The sequence below is a fragment of the Arvicanthis niloticus genome, chromosome 6 (genome assembly GCF_011762505.2).
Source record: "Arvicanthis niloticus isolate mArvNil1 chromosome 6, mArvNil1.pat.X, whole genome shotgun sequence".
Classification (NCBI taxonomy): Eukaryota; Metazoa; Chordata; class Mammalia; order Rodentia; family Muridae; genus Arvicanthis; species Arvicanthis niloticus.
In genome coordinates, this window is record NC_047663.1 from 63324395 (window position 1) to 63339609 (window position 15215).

A 15215-nucleotide genomic window follows, 5' to 3' on the forward strand; every position below is an offset into this window, starting at 1 on the left:
AAGTTTCTGACAAACCACAATGAGCAGAAGCAGCCAGGATCAGGGGACTGCACAGGGCACGTACTGTTTTTATGAAAACCTAGAACAGGTGATATTCAAACTGGTGACAGATGAGCAGGAACCTGGAGCTGGGGAGACAGAACATCGACAAGGCAGGTGGGAGTTTTAGGTCGAGGGGACACTTGATATCTGGTTTGTGGTGGGAGTGTTGGGTTACACTGCTATGAATTTGTCAAAAGCTGTTGAAATATGATAAAAATGACTAAGCAAACAATAAAGCCTTTAAAGAAGAAAGAGTAGTACTGAATGCTGCAAGCTAGTAAGTGCCAGGTACGTGAGAGGCATACTCTTCAGGTCCAGAATCACAAGGAAATCTAATACTTCTGGAGCTTATAGGCCTCTTCTGAGAACCAGTTCTGTTCAACAATGCATTCCAACCAGAGAATCACAGGTGCCTACTGGTTTGGATAGTGACCATCCCAGTCAAGAAACTGGAAACAGAAGTATAGTAATGAATAGCGGACACGCTCTTATCACATGATTAAAATAACCACACAAAAGCATGTACTAACTCCCAGGTACCCCAGAGGAGTGGTCTTGCCTCTCTGGTAGGTTGAAAATGTAGTCTGTACCCCATGAAGAGTGGGAAGACATGGGTAGAATTAGTGGGTTCCAGGAGAGTTGACCTCTGATAGAGGATGTAACTGTGATGTCATGGAAATGCAGGAGGGCCTGTAAGCCTGCCAGAAGAGTGGTGTGGGCTCTGGAGGATTTCACCAGGGTGCTTCTGACCCAGTGTGTATTTTAGTCCATTTTTATTTTTATTGTGGTCTTTGTAGGGAAAAAATGTATTGAACTAGAGAAAAAACGGCTCTCTCAATTTAAGCCAAAGCTTAAAAAGAAGAAAAAACCTACCTTGAGACTGCCTGTAAAGCAAGATTTATCCATTAGCAATGACGATGAGAGTGTGAGGGAGAACTCGGGACCTGTTGAGAATGGCTTGTCGGACCAGGATGGTGAGGAAGAAACCCAGGAGCCAGAGCTGCCTCCCTCTCCCGTGGGTAGGTACTTGGAAAACACTGTCCACACTGGTGTCTTAATGCAGCAAGTCCTTCTTCAGTTGTGTAGCTTCTTTGTCAAATGAACCTTTGCAAACTGTGTTAGCATTGTTTAAAGGGAGTGTGGTTGGTCTTGATTTTTAAGGTTTATTTTTGTTTCATGTGTATGAGTGTTGCCTGAATCTGTGTCTGTGTACCACAAGAGTGTGGTACCCATAGAAGCCAGAAGAGAGCATTGGATTCCTTAGAACTGGAATTATGGACAGTTGTGAGCTGCCGTATGGGTGCTAGGAACTGGACCCATGTTCTTTGCAAAAACAACCAATTTTCTGAGCCATTTCTCCATCTCTTTAAAAGGTTAAATCTCTAAGTGCCTCTTGGAAGTGTTTCAGATGTGGTGGATGACCATGGTGGAGGTGGTGATATACAGCACAGCTTCAGTGTCAGGGAAAGACAGGGCACAGTGAGATAGCGCAGTGTATGAGTTGAGCTGTGAATGGAGAGGACACATCTGTGAAAGAAAACACTTTCCCTTGATGGCTGAATTTAATTAAATGTTCCTACTAACATGGGATCGAGCAGGTTTTCCCTGCCTAGCCTGAGATTGTGCTTAGCTTCTCTTACCAGTAAAAAGCTAGGAAGGATGTCTTAGCCACTGTTCTGTTGCCATGATGAGAAACCATGACCAAGGCAAGTGTTATAAAAGAAAGTGTTTAGTTGGGAGCTTGCTTATAGTTTCCAATATCTTCGTGGCAGGGAGCATGGCAGCACTCATGGCCCTGGAGCAGTAGCTGAGAGCTATATCCTGATCGAAAGACTATGAGAGAGATTGGGCCTAGCATGGGCATTTGAAGCCTCAAAGCCTACCCCCACTGATACACTTCCTTCAACAAGGCGACACCTGTATGAGCCTGTGGGGCCATTCTTATTCAACCGATCATAAACAATCAGTTTTTTATGTCAGTTCAAAAATGGGATTTGTCATGGAATGCACTAGCTCTCTTATTGTAATCTTTTGCATGTTTGAAGAGAAATGACTGTTGTCTTAGGGTTTTACTGCTGTGAACAGACACCATAACCAAGGTAACTCTTATAAGGACAGCATTTAATTGAGGCTGGCTTACAGGTTCAGAGGTTCAGTCCATTATCATCAAGATGGAAGCATAGCATCATCCAGGCAGCCATGGTGCAAGAGAAGCCGAGAGTTCTGTATCTTCATCTGAAGGCAGCTAGGAGGAGGGTGTTAAAGCCAAGACCACACCTAATAGTGCCACTCCCTGGGCCAAGCACATACAAACTACCACAGCTGTTTAAAAAAGCACTTCTGCTATTTTTAGATAAAATAGTGCTTTTGTTTTCTTAGTATCTTAAGTTTGGAAGACCCAACTTTCTTAGCTCAAACTACTGTCTTGTGTTTACACCTGTTAAAATGAGTGACTAAATACGAGAGGCTGTAATCTGGTTTATGCTGAGTTCTGATATTTCCATGTGGCAGGATTGAAATAGGCAGAGCAGAGGTCTCTCTGGTCTCCATCCTAGACTGTGACTGGTGGACCCATAATTTGAGTAAACTAAGAACTTACCATGTTTATATGTTATGCTTATCAAAGTGCTTTTATCTTGGGGGATGGTGAGGTGGCCGGGAAAGTGCATGCCACACAGTCCTGGGACTGATCCTGGAACCCCCACAAAAGGTGGAAGGAGAGACCTGACTCCAAAGCTTTGTCCCGACTTCCACATACAGGAACGCATACTGTGATAATAATTTTAAATGCTGTTGTATCATTTAAGGGCTAAACAAAATATCCTTTGCCTCCATAGATCAGAAAACAGTCTGTGTGCTTAGGATTGTGACTGTCACATGTACCTGCTCTTCTCTATTAGGGAAGTCTTTTCCTGTTTGTGCAGTGAAGCATAAGTTATCTGACAGGTAGCCTGTCATGTGAGCAGTTTCCAAATCAATGTCGGGGTGATACATTTCGACCCTCCTGAATCATAGTCTGTGAAGTGGGTGAAGCACAGTTGCTGGAACTGGATTGCTAGCCTGTTAATGCTCTTGAAGCAACAGCTAGACTCCACAGTATATTCTGAAACAGTCTCACTCTGTAACAATAGTTGGTTACTGTGAGTCCTGTGACTCACAGTGTAGCCCAGGCTGGCCTCAAATAGTAGTTACCCTACCTTAGTATCCAGAATGCTGAGGCTACAGGTGTGAGTCCCCATGTCAACTGCCTTTCTTGTCTCAAACCTTTTCTGTTTTTTTCTCTTGGTATAGTTTGTGGAGAACCTGTTTCCTGCACTGCCATTTCCTTAGGCTTTGAAAAGTCAAAAGTCACTGTTAGTAGCAAAGCCACCTCACTGAAAAAGGAGCCACCTAAGGAGAAGCCAGGTTGGTGTCTTCTATCAGCACATTCTACAGAACGTTCCTAAGACCTTCTGTGCTCAGGAGAGCCTTTGCGTAAGCATGGGACTTCTGATTCTGGCTCTGACTATGTTGTCGGGCATCATTTCAATTTTTTTGTTTTGTTTTGTTTTGTTTTTTTCTCACATTTCTGAGCACTTGAAATGTCTTACAGTTGTTGATGAAATGTCTTACAGTTGTACTTGTTAACATTAGCAAAGGCATTTAGCATGTTTTATGAACACATAGCAGCCAGTGTGGTGTAAAAGCTGTCTGGGTTGAAGCTTGCTTTGTGGTCCTTCTGTTCTGTCTCTGACCTGTCACTCTGCTACCGTGTGCTGTTGGTGCATTTCAGAAGCCTTGCTCAAGAAGAGGAAGGCTCGCTCCATGCTCCCTCTGAGCACCAGCTTAGACCACAGGTCCAAAGAGGAGCTCCATCGAGACTGTCTGGTACTAGCAACTGCTACACATGCCAAAGGTACAAACCTGCCCCCTGTACTGGCTCATGCTCAGTTGACAGTGGTACTCTGTATTAAGGAAACAGCAGATGTCTAAGATGGCTGCTGCCTGCCCTTTTCTCCCAGCTCTCCTGATTCTTGGCCTCCCTGCCCCACTGCCATAACCCTGTCGTGCAGTCACTGCTTCCGTGCCCAGTCTGTCACCCAGATATCTTTGTTCCACATTCAGTAAGGCAGCTACACATCTTGGTGTAAGTCTGCTTTCCATGCTTCCCTACCAGTGTCTTTAGTGTCTTTGGGTATAAAAAAAGTGTTTCTCGCTAGAAATGCCCCATAATGAGGCAGCTACTTTTAAGTATTTCATCAAGGTTTTACTTTTCAAATGATTGTTAGTTTTGTTTATGTGTCACAGCCCATTATTTTGGTATCTGAGCAACTTAGGGTTTTTGTTTTGAATTCAATGTGTTGGAAAGACCAGCACTATAGAACACAAGTCAAAGAATCCAAAGAAAGTGAGTCCTATGCCCACTCCACTGCCTACTGATGTTTTCTCCAGTGTTTTTTATAGGTATGGCCTGTTTTTTGAGTTTTGAGGTAGCTTAGAGTATCCTTGGTTAACAGTAGTTAAACTTATTGGAAATTAGGGTTTTTTATTATTCTCAAATAGAGTGGGTACTCTGGGTGGAGCCCAAAAGCCTTCGTGTGCCAGGCAAGTAAGTCCTCCTCCATTGAGTCACACACAGGCACAATTGACTGTTCTTAAAGGGTAAAGAACGAGCATTGAATCCTTTTGTGATAGGTCTCAGGGAAGTCTTTTTTTTTATTTTAAGAGCCCCTCCTGCTCCTGTCTGAGCACTTGGATTAAAGGTGTGTGATAGCCCTCCAGGCTTCTAGGGAGTTCTTGGGACACACTGGTTAATTTGGATTTATCTTCATACATGTTGAATTTTCAGTCCTCTTTAGTACTTTTCTCTCAAGCCTTTGTTAGCCCAAACTACAAAACTGTATTGTCTCATTGGATTTTGCCCAAGCTAACTTTTACTTTATCTTTTTTTTTTTTTTTTTTTTTTTTTTTTTTTTTTTTTTTTTGGTTTTTCGAGACAGGGTTTCTCTATATAGCCTTGGCTGTCCTGGAACTCACTTGGTAGACCAGGCTGGCCTCGAACTCAGAAATCCGCCTGCCTCTGCCTCCCAAGTGCTGAAGTGCTGGGATTAAAGGCGTGCGCCACCAACGCTCGGCTCCAAGCTAAGTTTTAAAGGCTTCAAACTTTCTGTAATTAGCAGGTCTCTTGGGTATAGTCAATGAGGACCTGAGGACCCCGCAGGGTAGATTTTTATCTCTGAAGTAGGTGTTGAGTCATGTATCCAGAAATTAGCTGTGTTAGCACTTCCTGTGTTGACTTTTTCCATTTTAAATTAGCAGAACTAAGTGAAGATGTGTCTGCCAACCTTGAGGAACGATTCCACCTGGGCCTTTTCACAGACAGGGCTACTCTGTACAGGATGATGGAGACAGAAGGTGAGATCTGCTCAGTCTTCTCAGCCCTGTCTGTCCTCACTCTCCCTAATTTTGACACATGGCTCTGTCTGGCTGCCAGCCCATCCACATTGCCATGCCATTCGGTTTGATCTGTTTACAAATATGTTGCCATCTTGGCTGCACCTATATGTCTGTTATGTGGTCATCAGACTCAAAACAGTAGCCACTAACTGGTGTGATGCACATGAGGGCCACTGATGGTGCCAGTCCCATTTTTGTATGTTGGTTTCTGTCCATTGTTCATTCCTGTAATCCCAGCACTCTGGAGCCTAAAGCAGGAGCATCGCAAGATTGAGGCCATCCTGTGTGACCCTCCATTGAGTTGAGTTCTAGGACAGTACAGTCTGAACTATGAGGAGATTTTGTCTTTAAAAAAAAAAAAAAAAAAAAAAAAGTCAGGTGGTGGTAGCATAGAATTTTAGTCCCAGCACTCGAGAGGCAGAGACAGGCGGATCTCTGTGAGTTCAGGGCCTGCCTAGTCTACATATAAATTCCAGGATAGTCAGGGCTACACAGAAAAACCATCTCAAAAAAAAGAAAGGGGGAGGGGGGGAGAGCAGAGGGTAAAAGTGCAATCCTGAGTTTAGTCCTCAGAACACAAGAAGCTTAAATCTTAAAAATCATTTTAGCGGGTGTCATCCTGATCAGGAAGTGACTATATACTTCTCTTCCAATGTGACTTTTGTTTATAAAAGTCACCGTAGCTTTCAAATATTGTCTCTTCTAAACAGGGAAAGGTCACTTGGAAAGTGGCCACCCCGAGCTTTTTCACCAGCTTATGCTCTGGAAAGGAGATCTGAAAGGTGTTCTCCAGGCTGCAGCAGAGAGAGGCGAGCTGACAGACAGTCTCGTGGCCGTGGCACCAGTAGGTATGTGCTTCAAGAAAGTATGTCACCTCCAGGATGTCCCCATTAAAAATGCCTTGTGTGTTGTGGTGGTGGTGCATAGCTGCACTGCCAGCACCTACGAGGCTAGGGCAGAGGAATCACCAATTCAGGGCCAAAAAAGGGAACGCTGACTTGGCAGCATGTGCCTTAAGCTTACTCCCACACAAATGGATGGTTCTACAGAAGCTGACCCTGCAGTAGTGGCATAGGCTTGGGACACATGTTCCATTGTGTGCAGTCTAGACGGAAGAGCTATCAATGCTCTGTAAAATAGGAGTTTCATTTTGCTTATAGTTCTAGAGGCTAGTGAGCCAGAGCCTGCATTGCTCGTCAGTGGCAGAGGCCTCCTGGTCAGCAGCATCAGTGTTCAGGTGTAGGTAAGAGAGACTGTTTGATAAGATAAGCATCTGAGACCAAAATTGGGACAGGCTGGCCTTGTGGGTGAGGCGGATTGAGCCAAGCCTTACTCTTTCTAACAGTTCATGGGAATTAGTTGACTCCACACATTAGCAGTAGTCTATCCAGGAACACTGCCAGTCTCTAGCTTCTGGAGATGCCTCTAGCCCATAAGCCATTGATGGAGAAACTACATATTGATGGACAGTTGGTCCATATATGACAAATTTGAAAATGCTTAAAACCTTTGGCCCAGCAGTTCTAATGATAGAAAATAAACTACACTCAGCTCACATTCATTGACATAAAAAAAGACTGTAAGGATCTACATGTCCATAAGTAAGCAACCTGTCACCTGACAGAGTAGAAACCCTTACAGGTACCCAAAGACTGGGACAATCTTGTACACTTACCATGAGCAAGCTCCAGAGTATAAGAATAAAGATGGCGTTCACAGAGACAGCTGGCATAAGCCTGGGAGCACTGAACTGTGCTTTGTTCTGTGCTGTACTGTGAACCATTCAGTCGGGATGGTTAAAGGTGACCCCAAGAAACCCAAGGGCTGCATGTCTGTTTATGTCTTCCTAAGAAAACTCCGGGCATCTTAGTTGGCTTTGCAATTTTCTAAGAAATGCTATGAGAGATGAAAGACAAAGTGGGGCAAAGAGAAATCTAAATTTGGTAAAATGAAGAAGTCAGATGAAGTAACACTGTGATTAGGAATGAAGAATTATAGCCCAGTTCAAGGAAGCAAGGAGAAAAAGTCTCACTGATGCCCTTAAAATAAGACCATCATTCCTCCATCACAAATACTGGCATCCCCATTGGAGATGTAGTAGAAAAGCTGAGTACCAGCTGGACATGGTTGCACACTAATCCCAGCTCTGAGGAAACAGAGGCAGGCAACTCCTTTTTTTTTTTTTTTTTAATGTATACAATGTTCTGCCTGCATTTATGCCTGCATGCCAGAAGGGAGCAACAGATCCCACTACAGATGTTTGTGAGCCACCATGTGGTTGCTGGGAACTGAACTCAGGACTTCTGGAAGAGCAAACAGTGCTCTTAACCTCTGAGCCATCTCCCCAGCTCATGCAGGCAACTCTTTGTAAGTTCCAGGCCAGCTGTCGGTATGTAATATGACCCTGTCTCGAACAAACAGCTGGTGAGAAGTGACAGCAGAAAGTTTCGGGTCAACAAGGTAGCAAAGATGAAGTAGGCAAGGGGAAGTTTGCTGGCACCAGGGGTCCTGCCACCCTTGCACAGGAAAAGGTGGAAGAGAAGGTGAACTTTATAAAACAATCCGTCTTCTTGTGAATAAATACACCATGATATTGTTGTGTCCACATCTCTTATAGCTGTAAGGTGGGGCTGTTGAAGCTGTGATGGACAGCTCAGTGGGCCGCACTTAAACCAAGATCAGTGTGCAGTGGCCTATGAACCCAGCCAGAAGTGCTCTGACAGCACCCTCAGCAGAAGGCGTGCGTGGCCATCCTGTCTCACTCTGATTGTCTATTCCCACCCAGACAGAAGCCTTCCCTGAACCTTTCATAAGACAGAGTCAAAGAAATAATTCGTGTTTCATCATATGGCTGTGGGGAGGGAGATGGAGGCATTTAAAGTCGTTTCTTATTGTTCTTCCTACTGGGTGACTCAAACAAGGCATTTTTAACTCAAGTGAACCTTCTTTTCTGCATGCCCTACCCCCTTTGATTCTTTTTTTTTTTTTTTTTTTTTTTTTAAAGCTGGCTACAGTGTGTGGCTGTGGGCTGTGGAAGCCTTTGCCAAGCAGCTGTGTTTCCAGGATCAGTACGTCAAGGCTGCCTCTTATCTGCTATCCATCCACAAAGTATACGAAGCTGTGGAACTTCTCAAGTCAAACCATCTCTACAGGTCTGTGTCTCTTGCGCCTCAAGCAGTACCCAACATACCGGGATCTCAAATGTCGACAGAGTCATTGGAACAGAAAACAGCGTAAACCTAGTTGGGGTCTCGATGACTCACAAGAAAAGCCCCCTTAAAGATTTTCCTTATGCGTGTGTGAAGGGTGTGTGCACACGACCAAAGTGCCCACAGAGGCCACAGGCAGTGGGTGTCCTTAGAGACAAAATTACTGGAGGTTTTGAGCTAGCTACCTGACGTGCCGGGAACTAACCTTGGGGCTTGTTCAGGAGAGTAGTAAGTGCCCCTGACTGCTAAGCAGTTTCTTTGGTCCTTTCTCCAGTGTTGTTTTTGTTTGTTTGGTTTTGGGTTTTTTGTTTGTTTGTTTTCTTTTAAGAAAAATTCAATGTAACTGTCTTAGCATTTTTATTGCTGTAATAAACATTGGGACCAAAAGCAACTTGGGTAAGAAAGGGGCTAAGGGAAGTAAGGGCGCGGACTCAAGGCCGGAACTTGGAGGTAGGAACTGAAAGAAGCAGTAGCCATGGAGGAGCACTGTTTGCGTCCTTGTTCTTTTGGATTCTTCAGTTTGTTTTCTTATTTTTATTTATTTATTTATTTATTTATTTTAAAGATTTTATTTATTTTATATATATGACATGTACACTATAGCTATCTTCAGACACACCAGAAGAGGGCATTAGATCCCATTACAAATGGTTGTGAGCCACCATGTGGCTTCTGGGAATTGAAATTAGGACCTCCGGAAGAGCAGTCAGTGCTCTTAACCACTGAGCCATCTCTCCAGCCCAGTTTGTTTTCTTTGTTGTTGTTGTTTTGTTATTGTTGTTTTGTTTTTCGAGACAGGGTTTCTCTGTGTAGTCCTGGCTGTCCTGATACTCACTCTGTAGACCAGGCTGGCCTCGAACTCAGAAATCCGCCTGCCTCTGCCTCCCAAGTGCTGGGATTAAAGGCATGCGACACCACTGCCCAGCCCAGTTTGTTTTCTTATATAACCCAGGAGCACCTGCCCAGGAATGGCACCAGCCTAGTGGGCTGGGCTCTCCTCTGTCAATCATTTATCAAGACAGTCCCCATAGGCTTGCCTTCAGGCCAGTTTAATGGAAGCATTTTCTCAATTAAGATGTTGAATTGATAAAAACCAAGCAGCACAGTTCTCAGTTTAGATGAAGGGTCCTTCTACTTTTTTTGTTCTGTTTTGGGGTTGATAAGTGTTAACACTTGTATGAAGGTCAGCCACAGTTGAAAGACCGTTCTAGACAGCATACATTCCCTAGACCCTTGCTTCTCTCTGTCACCATGTCTGCCATTAAGTGAATTGGTGATATTTAATTTGCTATAATTGGGTCAAAATCTGAACAACTTGGTGTTTCTGTCCTGTGTAGAAGTTAAGCCCTGGTTCTGCCTTCCAGCCCCATGCTCCGAGAAATAAGAGTCAGATTCAAAATATATTTACAAATACCTTGGCCATATAGCTAGCCTCTTCTCTGACTAGATACAACTTAAAATATCCCATTTATTCTAGCCTGCATTCTGCCACATGGCTGGTTACCTGTGCTGAGGTACCATTTTTCCGTCTCTGCACATCTTCCCAGCAAATCTCCCGCCTGGCCCTCCTCTACCATAATCCTTTCTTCCTACCAGATGTCCCACCTCTATTTCCTGCCTAAGCCATAGGCTTTTTAATTGACAGTTCATTTTATCCGTACAATACACAATTCTCTCTACAATTCCCCTTTTTAGTCCAATAAAAGTTTCATTTTCTTTAAAATATAAATTAAATACAATTATAACAATTATGAAACAACTGTGAGAACTATAAGCTCAGTCAAAAAGCCCAGTCCTTTTATATTTGGCAACTCGGGAGAAAGTATTATCTCTCCTAGCTTGGTGAGTTAAAAGTTCTGTATCTAATATCTATCTAATTTCTATTCTAATTTTCAATATTAATGTTAAAATACTTTCTTAGATAGACCCAAAACATCTTCCTAAATGCTAAACAACTTAACTTTAATCATAAGACTCTAACTACCTAGTCTTCAACCCCATCAGAGACCTGAGAAGAAATAAATATTATTTGAGTGTGTAGGATGCGCAGGAACACAGCTTTCAAAGCAAGTATAGAAAGGACAGAGAACAGCTGTTTTGATTTCCGAGCTGTATCTTGGGAACTGTGTCTGTTTACCGTAATGTGTCATATGTGTTTAATGTGTGTGGATGTGCTGTCCATATGTTTGTCTGTACCACAAAGATGCCTGGTGCTTGAAGAGATTGCAAGATGCCATTGCTCTCCTGGAGCTCGAGCTACAGACAGATGGTTGTGAGCCCCTATATGGGTGCTAGGAATTGAACCCAGAGCCTCTGGAAAAGCACTTAGTGCCCCTGTTTTTTGTTTGTTTGTTTGTTTTTTGTTTGTTTGTTTTAATATGTTCTACTGGTGATAATTCTCAAAACCACCTTTTGTGTATGAAAGCATATAATTTTACATTCGTCTTTTTTTAACTTATTTATTTTTATTTCAAATGCACTGGTGTTTTGCGTGCATGTAAATCTGTATGAGGATGTCTAATACCTTAGAACTTGAGTTACAGATGGCTGTGATCCGCTGTTTGGTTGTTGGGAATTGGACTCAGGTCCTCTGGAAGAACAGCCAGTGCTCCTAGCTGCTGAGCCATCTCTCCATCCCCTCACTTCATCTTAAGAGATGTTTTCCAAGTTTACAGTGCTAGATTGTTTCAAGTTATGGTGATCCACACTTATAGTGCAGCACCAGGAGGAATGTTGGATGTGGTGGTGCGCACAGATAGTTCAGCACCTTGAGGAACCAGAACCTACAAGGATCCTGCACTACAGGTTTTCTTGCTACTATTTTTAACTTCACTTTTGTATTTAAACCAGGCTAGCCCTGAAACTTCTTAGTTTTCCAGGTGGTTAAATTGGAGATGCACACTCCGTGCCAGGTGTATTTTTGTCTGTACTGCATGAGAACATGGGGTTTTCTCTATTTGGGCCTTTCCCTGTCACTGATTTTCAGTAATGTGATAATGTGAGCTGGTCCTTTTGTTTATCTTGTCTGGTTTTGTTGTGCTTTCGAGAATGCTATGTTTTGTTGTGGTTCACCTTGATCTTTCTGGAGATAGAGAAAAAGTCTAGCAATGCTAGCCTCAGATCTGTGGCCATGTTGTCTTCTGGAATGCTGGGATTATATACCCTTGCCTTATTTCAAAAGTCCATACTGGAAACTGCTGTGGGTCTCCTATCCTCTGATTTCTCTGTGGCAGGCTTCATTTAGTGAGCAAGTCTTGGCAAGCTCTGGGCCTCATTCAGCTCCCAACTCCCTGGTTGTTCTTTGTTCGGCCTTTCAGAGTTTTCAACATGGCCAGAGACCCAGCAAGATCCACAAACAGAGCTCTGGCCACCTCTGTCTCAACAGCTTTCTCCTCTGGTGCTGCATGTTTTTGGATTAAAGGATTGGGCTTAGAAATTAAAGCCCCAAGAAGTTCAGAGATGTTCCTGCCTCTTCTCCCAAGTGCTAGGACCAAAGGTGTGCGCTGCCAACTACCCAGCACCCAAGTAGTTTTAAATGTTCTTTAGATTGGTTTTCACCCTACAGCTTCCTGGTGACTGCGGCTCACACTGAATTGCACTTGGATGATGTCTGCTAAGCAACGCAGATCTGACACTGAGACGCTTGGTTAGAAGAGCCAAAAATATCACGCCTCTTAGTCTCAGGTCACTTTCATTGAAAAAGTTTTAACTTTGGAGTGATCTTTGGAGTCCCCAATGGCAGTCACAAGTTTTCTGAAAAATCTCATTTTCCAAGAAAGTGTAAACTATCATTAGCAACATAAAATGATATCCTTTAATTTGTTCATTTTTTTGAAAATAGCTGTAAAATACACAAAGCTAAATAGCTTGCTTATCTGTTAGTTTTATTTGGTTTTTGAGGCAGAGTTTCACTTAAGCTCAGCTATCCTGGAATTCACTATATAGACCTGGCTAGCTAGCCTGAAACTCAGAGATCTGTCTGTTTCCTCCTTCTGTTTGCTGGAACTAAAGGTGAGCACCGCTGAGCCTGGCAGTGCTTTTTAAAAAAATGAGTTTTCATGAAGAAAGCAGCTGGCTAAGGCTGGAGAAATGGTGGGCAAGGTTGGTAAGAATGTTTGCTCCGCAGGCAGGACACAGATTTGGATCCCAGCACCCAGTGGAAAGCTGGGTGTGGCTGTCTGCTGCACCTATGACCCCAGTGTCAGCAGGTTAGCATTAGAGGATCCCAGGAGCTCACTGACCTACCAGACTAGCTGGTTCAGTAACAGAGCCTGTCTTAAAGAAGTGAGGAAGTGCATCGAGTAAGGGCTCTGGCTGCCCAGCCTGTGGACCCATGCTGAGGAAATCATTACAGAACCAACTCCTGCAGGTTGTCTGACCTCTGTGCACAGTCTAAAAGGGGAAGAAGGTGAAGAGTGATAAAAGAGAGTACCCAGCATCCTCTGTGACCTCCATGTGTGTGTACACAGGCATATCCACTTGCATGCACCACACACATGTTCAGATATTAAAAGTAAAAAGCTCTCTTACAGGCTTCCCCAGAGATGACTGAAATGGTTTAAAATAATGCTAGGAAAAAAAACCTTATGGTGAGAGCTAAGCGCTGATGAGGAAGTTCATGAGAGTAATTATTTGGCTGCCTCACTGAGTCAGGCACTTACTGTTTGTTTGTATTGGTTGTTGGGACAATTGTGGAGGAGCCCTTGGAGCTAACATGCCTATTTTTCTACAGAGAAGCTATTGCAGTTGCCAAGGCTCGGCTGCGCCCTGAGGACCCTGTTCTGAAGGACCTATATCTCAGCTGGGGGTCCATCCTGGAGAGAGATGGCCACTATGCCATCGCAGCCAAGTGGTAAGCAGAGATAGGTCAAGGCCAACTTAGTATCTGCCAGGAATACAGCAGAATGAAAGACTTGAGTGTAGAAATGGGCACCATGACTGGAAATGTAAAAAGAAGGAAAGGTTCAGCCCAACTGCACGCCATGGTTACATGCATTGCTACAGGCACTCAGTAGAGCTCAGTAGCGAACTGTTTCCTTTGATTAGATAAGCAGATTGTGGGGGTGAGACCTCTGATCAGGTCAGTCTGCACCTGTAGAGTTTTACAGTACACAAGTCTGTGAGGCATCTTGGCCTCACAGAGACACGGCGGGGCCACCAGAGGGCAGTCACACGAACACAGGAGCCTCTGGGGTGTGGGGAGGCAATTATGGCTGGTGACTGGGTTTCATTCTTGCTACAGCTACTTAGGAGCCACTTCCGCCTATGATGCAGCCAAAGTTCTGGCCAGAAAGGGAGATGCAGCCTCGCTTAGAACAGCTGCAGAGCTGGCTGCCATAGCAGGAGAAGATGAGCTGGCTGCTTCCCTGGCTCTTAGATGTGCCCAAGAGCTGCTTCTGGTGAAGAACTGGGTGGGTGCACAGGAAGCGTTGGGACTACATGAAAGCCTGCAGGTCAGTCTCTGGAGTCTGAAGATGGGAGAGGCCCTGGGTCACTCTATGGCCAAACGAGTCTCCAGTAGACAAACTTCCAGTTCAGGAAGTGTCCAAATGCCATAGTGGCTATTCTATCCCACCAAAATACTACAGCTTGCTCATTACCATGTTTGGGGTGATTCCTACTACTTCTGAGTTTGTACAAATTATTTGATCAGCCACTTGTCTGCCTAGCCCCTGGGCAGTGCTCAGGGTTCCTGCATTAACACTGTCTCCCTATGGGAGAACGGTTGGCCTCTGGGAGATCATGGTGGGTAACAGCCATGTCTAGTTTCTGAAAAGCTTTATTACTATGTGTCTAGAAATGACTCAGGGGCTGGGATGTACCTTGGGGGTATCACATTTCCCTGGGGTGGGCAGAACCCAGGTTCCATTCCTAGCACTTCAGATAATAATGGCAGTTTAATGAGTTAGCAAGCCCTATGAAATGTGCAAACAGCAAGTTTCACTGACATGTTCAGACTCCCACTGCCACCACTGAGTTTCTGACACATGAGAACTGAGGTCTAGTCTGTAGGCGAGGCTTACTATAAATGTGTTATACAGCCTATGATGGCCTCAAACTCAAAATCTTACTGCCTCAGCTTCTCTGGGGTTGGCTTTCCAGGTTTGAACAGCAAAGCAGTTCTTACATGAACTGTTTAAGCTCTTTTTTCCCTAGCACAGGAATAAGACCTAAAACCAGTGCACAGCTGAGTGCTCAGAGCCAATGAAAATATATAGATAGATATGTAGTTAGCTTCCTTTAGAATGGGAAGACCGTGCCACAGGGAGTATTAGTTATAAAATGACAAAATCTAGACCATCATTTGCCTGCAGCTAAAAGAAGGCTTTCCCGGTAGCTCTTTCAAATTTTCTCCCCAAGTAGCATCCTTGACAAAGTGAAAACTAAAGCAGCTCCATAGACTTTCAGTCTGGTGTAGTCACTGTGACTGAATGTGCCAGTGCCCTTCCTGGTTTAACTAAAGAGCTTCAGGGGTACACCAGACAACTTAATGACAATGAGAAGTCAAACAAGTAATGATTTTCTGGA

General features: G+C 44.0%; 1 protein-coding gene across 8 annotated transcripts in view; it reads left to right on the forward strand.

Moving 5' to 3' along the window:
* Positions 1–15215, forward strand: part of Gemin5 (gem nuclear organelle associated protein 5) — a 45617-nt gene that overhangs the window by 23840 nt on the left and 6562 nt on the right. For 4 of the 8 annotated variants that reach the window (XM_034505515.2, XM_076936795.1, XM_034505513.2 and 1 more), the window contains exons 16-23: positions 840–1061; positions 3334–3447; positions 3815–3937; positions 5338–5436; positions 6189–6326; positions 8483–8630; positions 13420–13539; positions 13930–14140. In XM_034505515.2, the coding sequence (XP_034361406.1) occupies positions 840–1061; positions 3334–3447; positions 3815–3937; positions 5338–5436; positions 6189–6326; positions 8483–8630; positions 13420–13539; positions 13930–14140 (1175 nt within the window). The remainder of the gene's footprint in view (positions 1–839; positions 1062–3333; positions 3448–3814; positions 3938–5337; positions 5437–6188; positions 6327–8482; positions 8631–13419; positions 13540–13929; positions 14141–15215) is intronic. The other 4 variants (XM_034505517.2, XM_034505516.2, XM_076936796.1 and 1 more) reach the window with 2 other exon arrangements.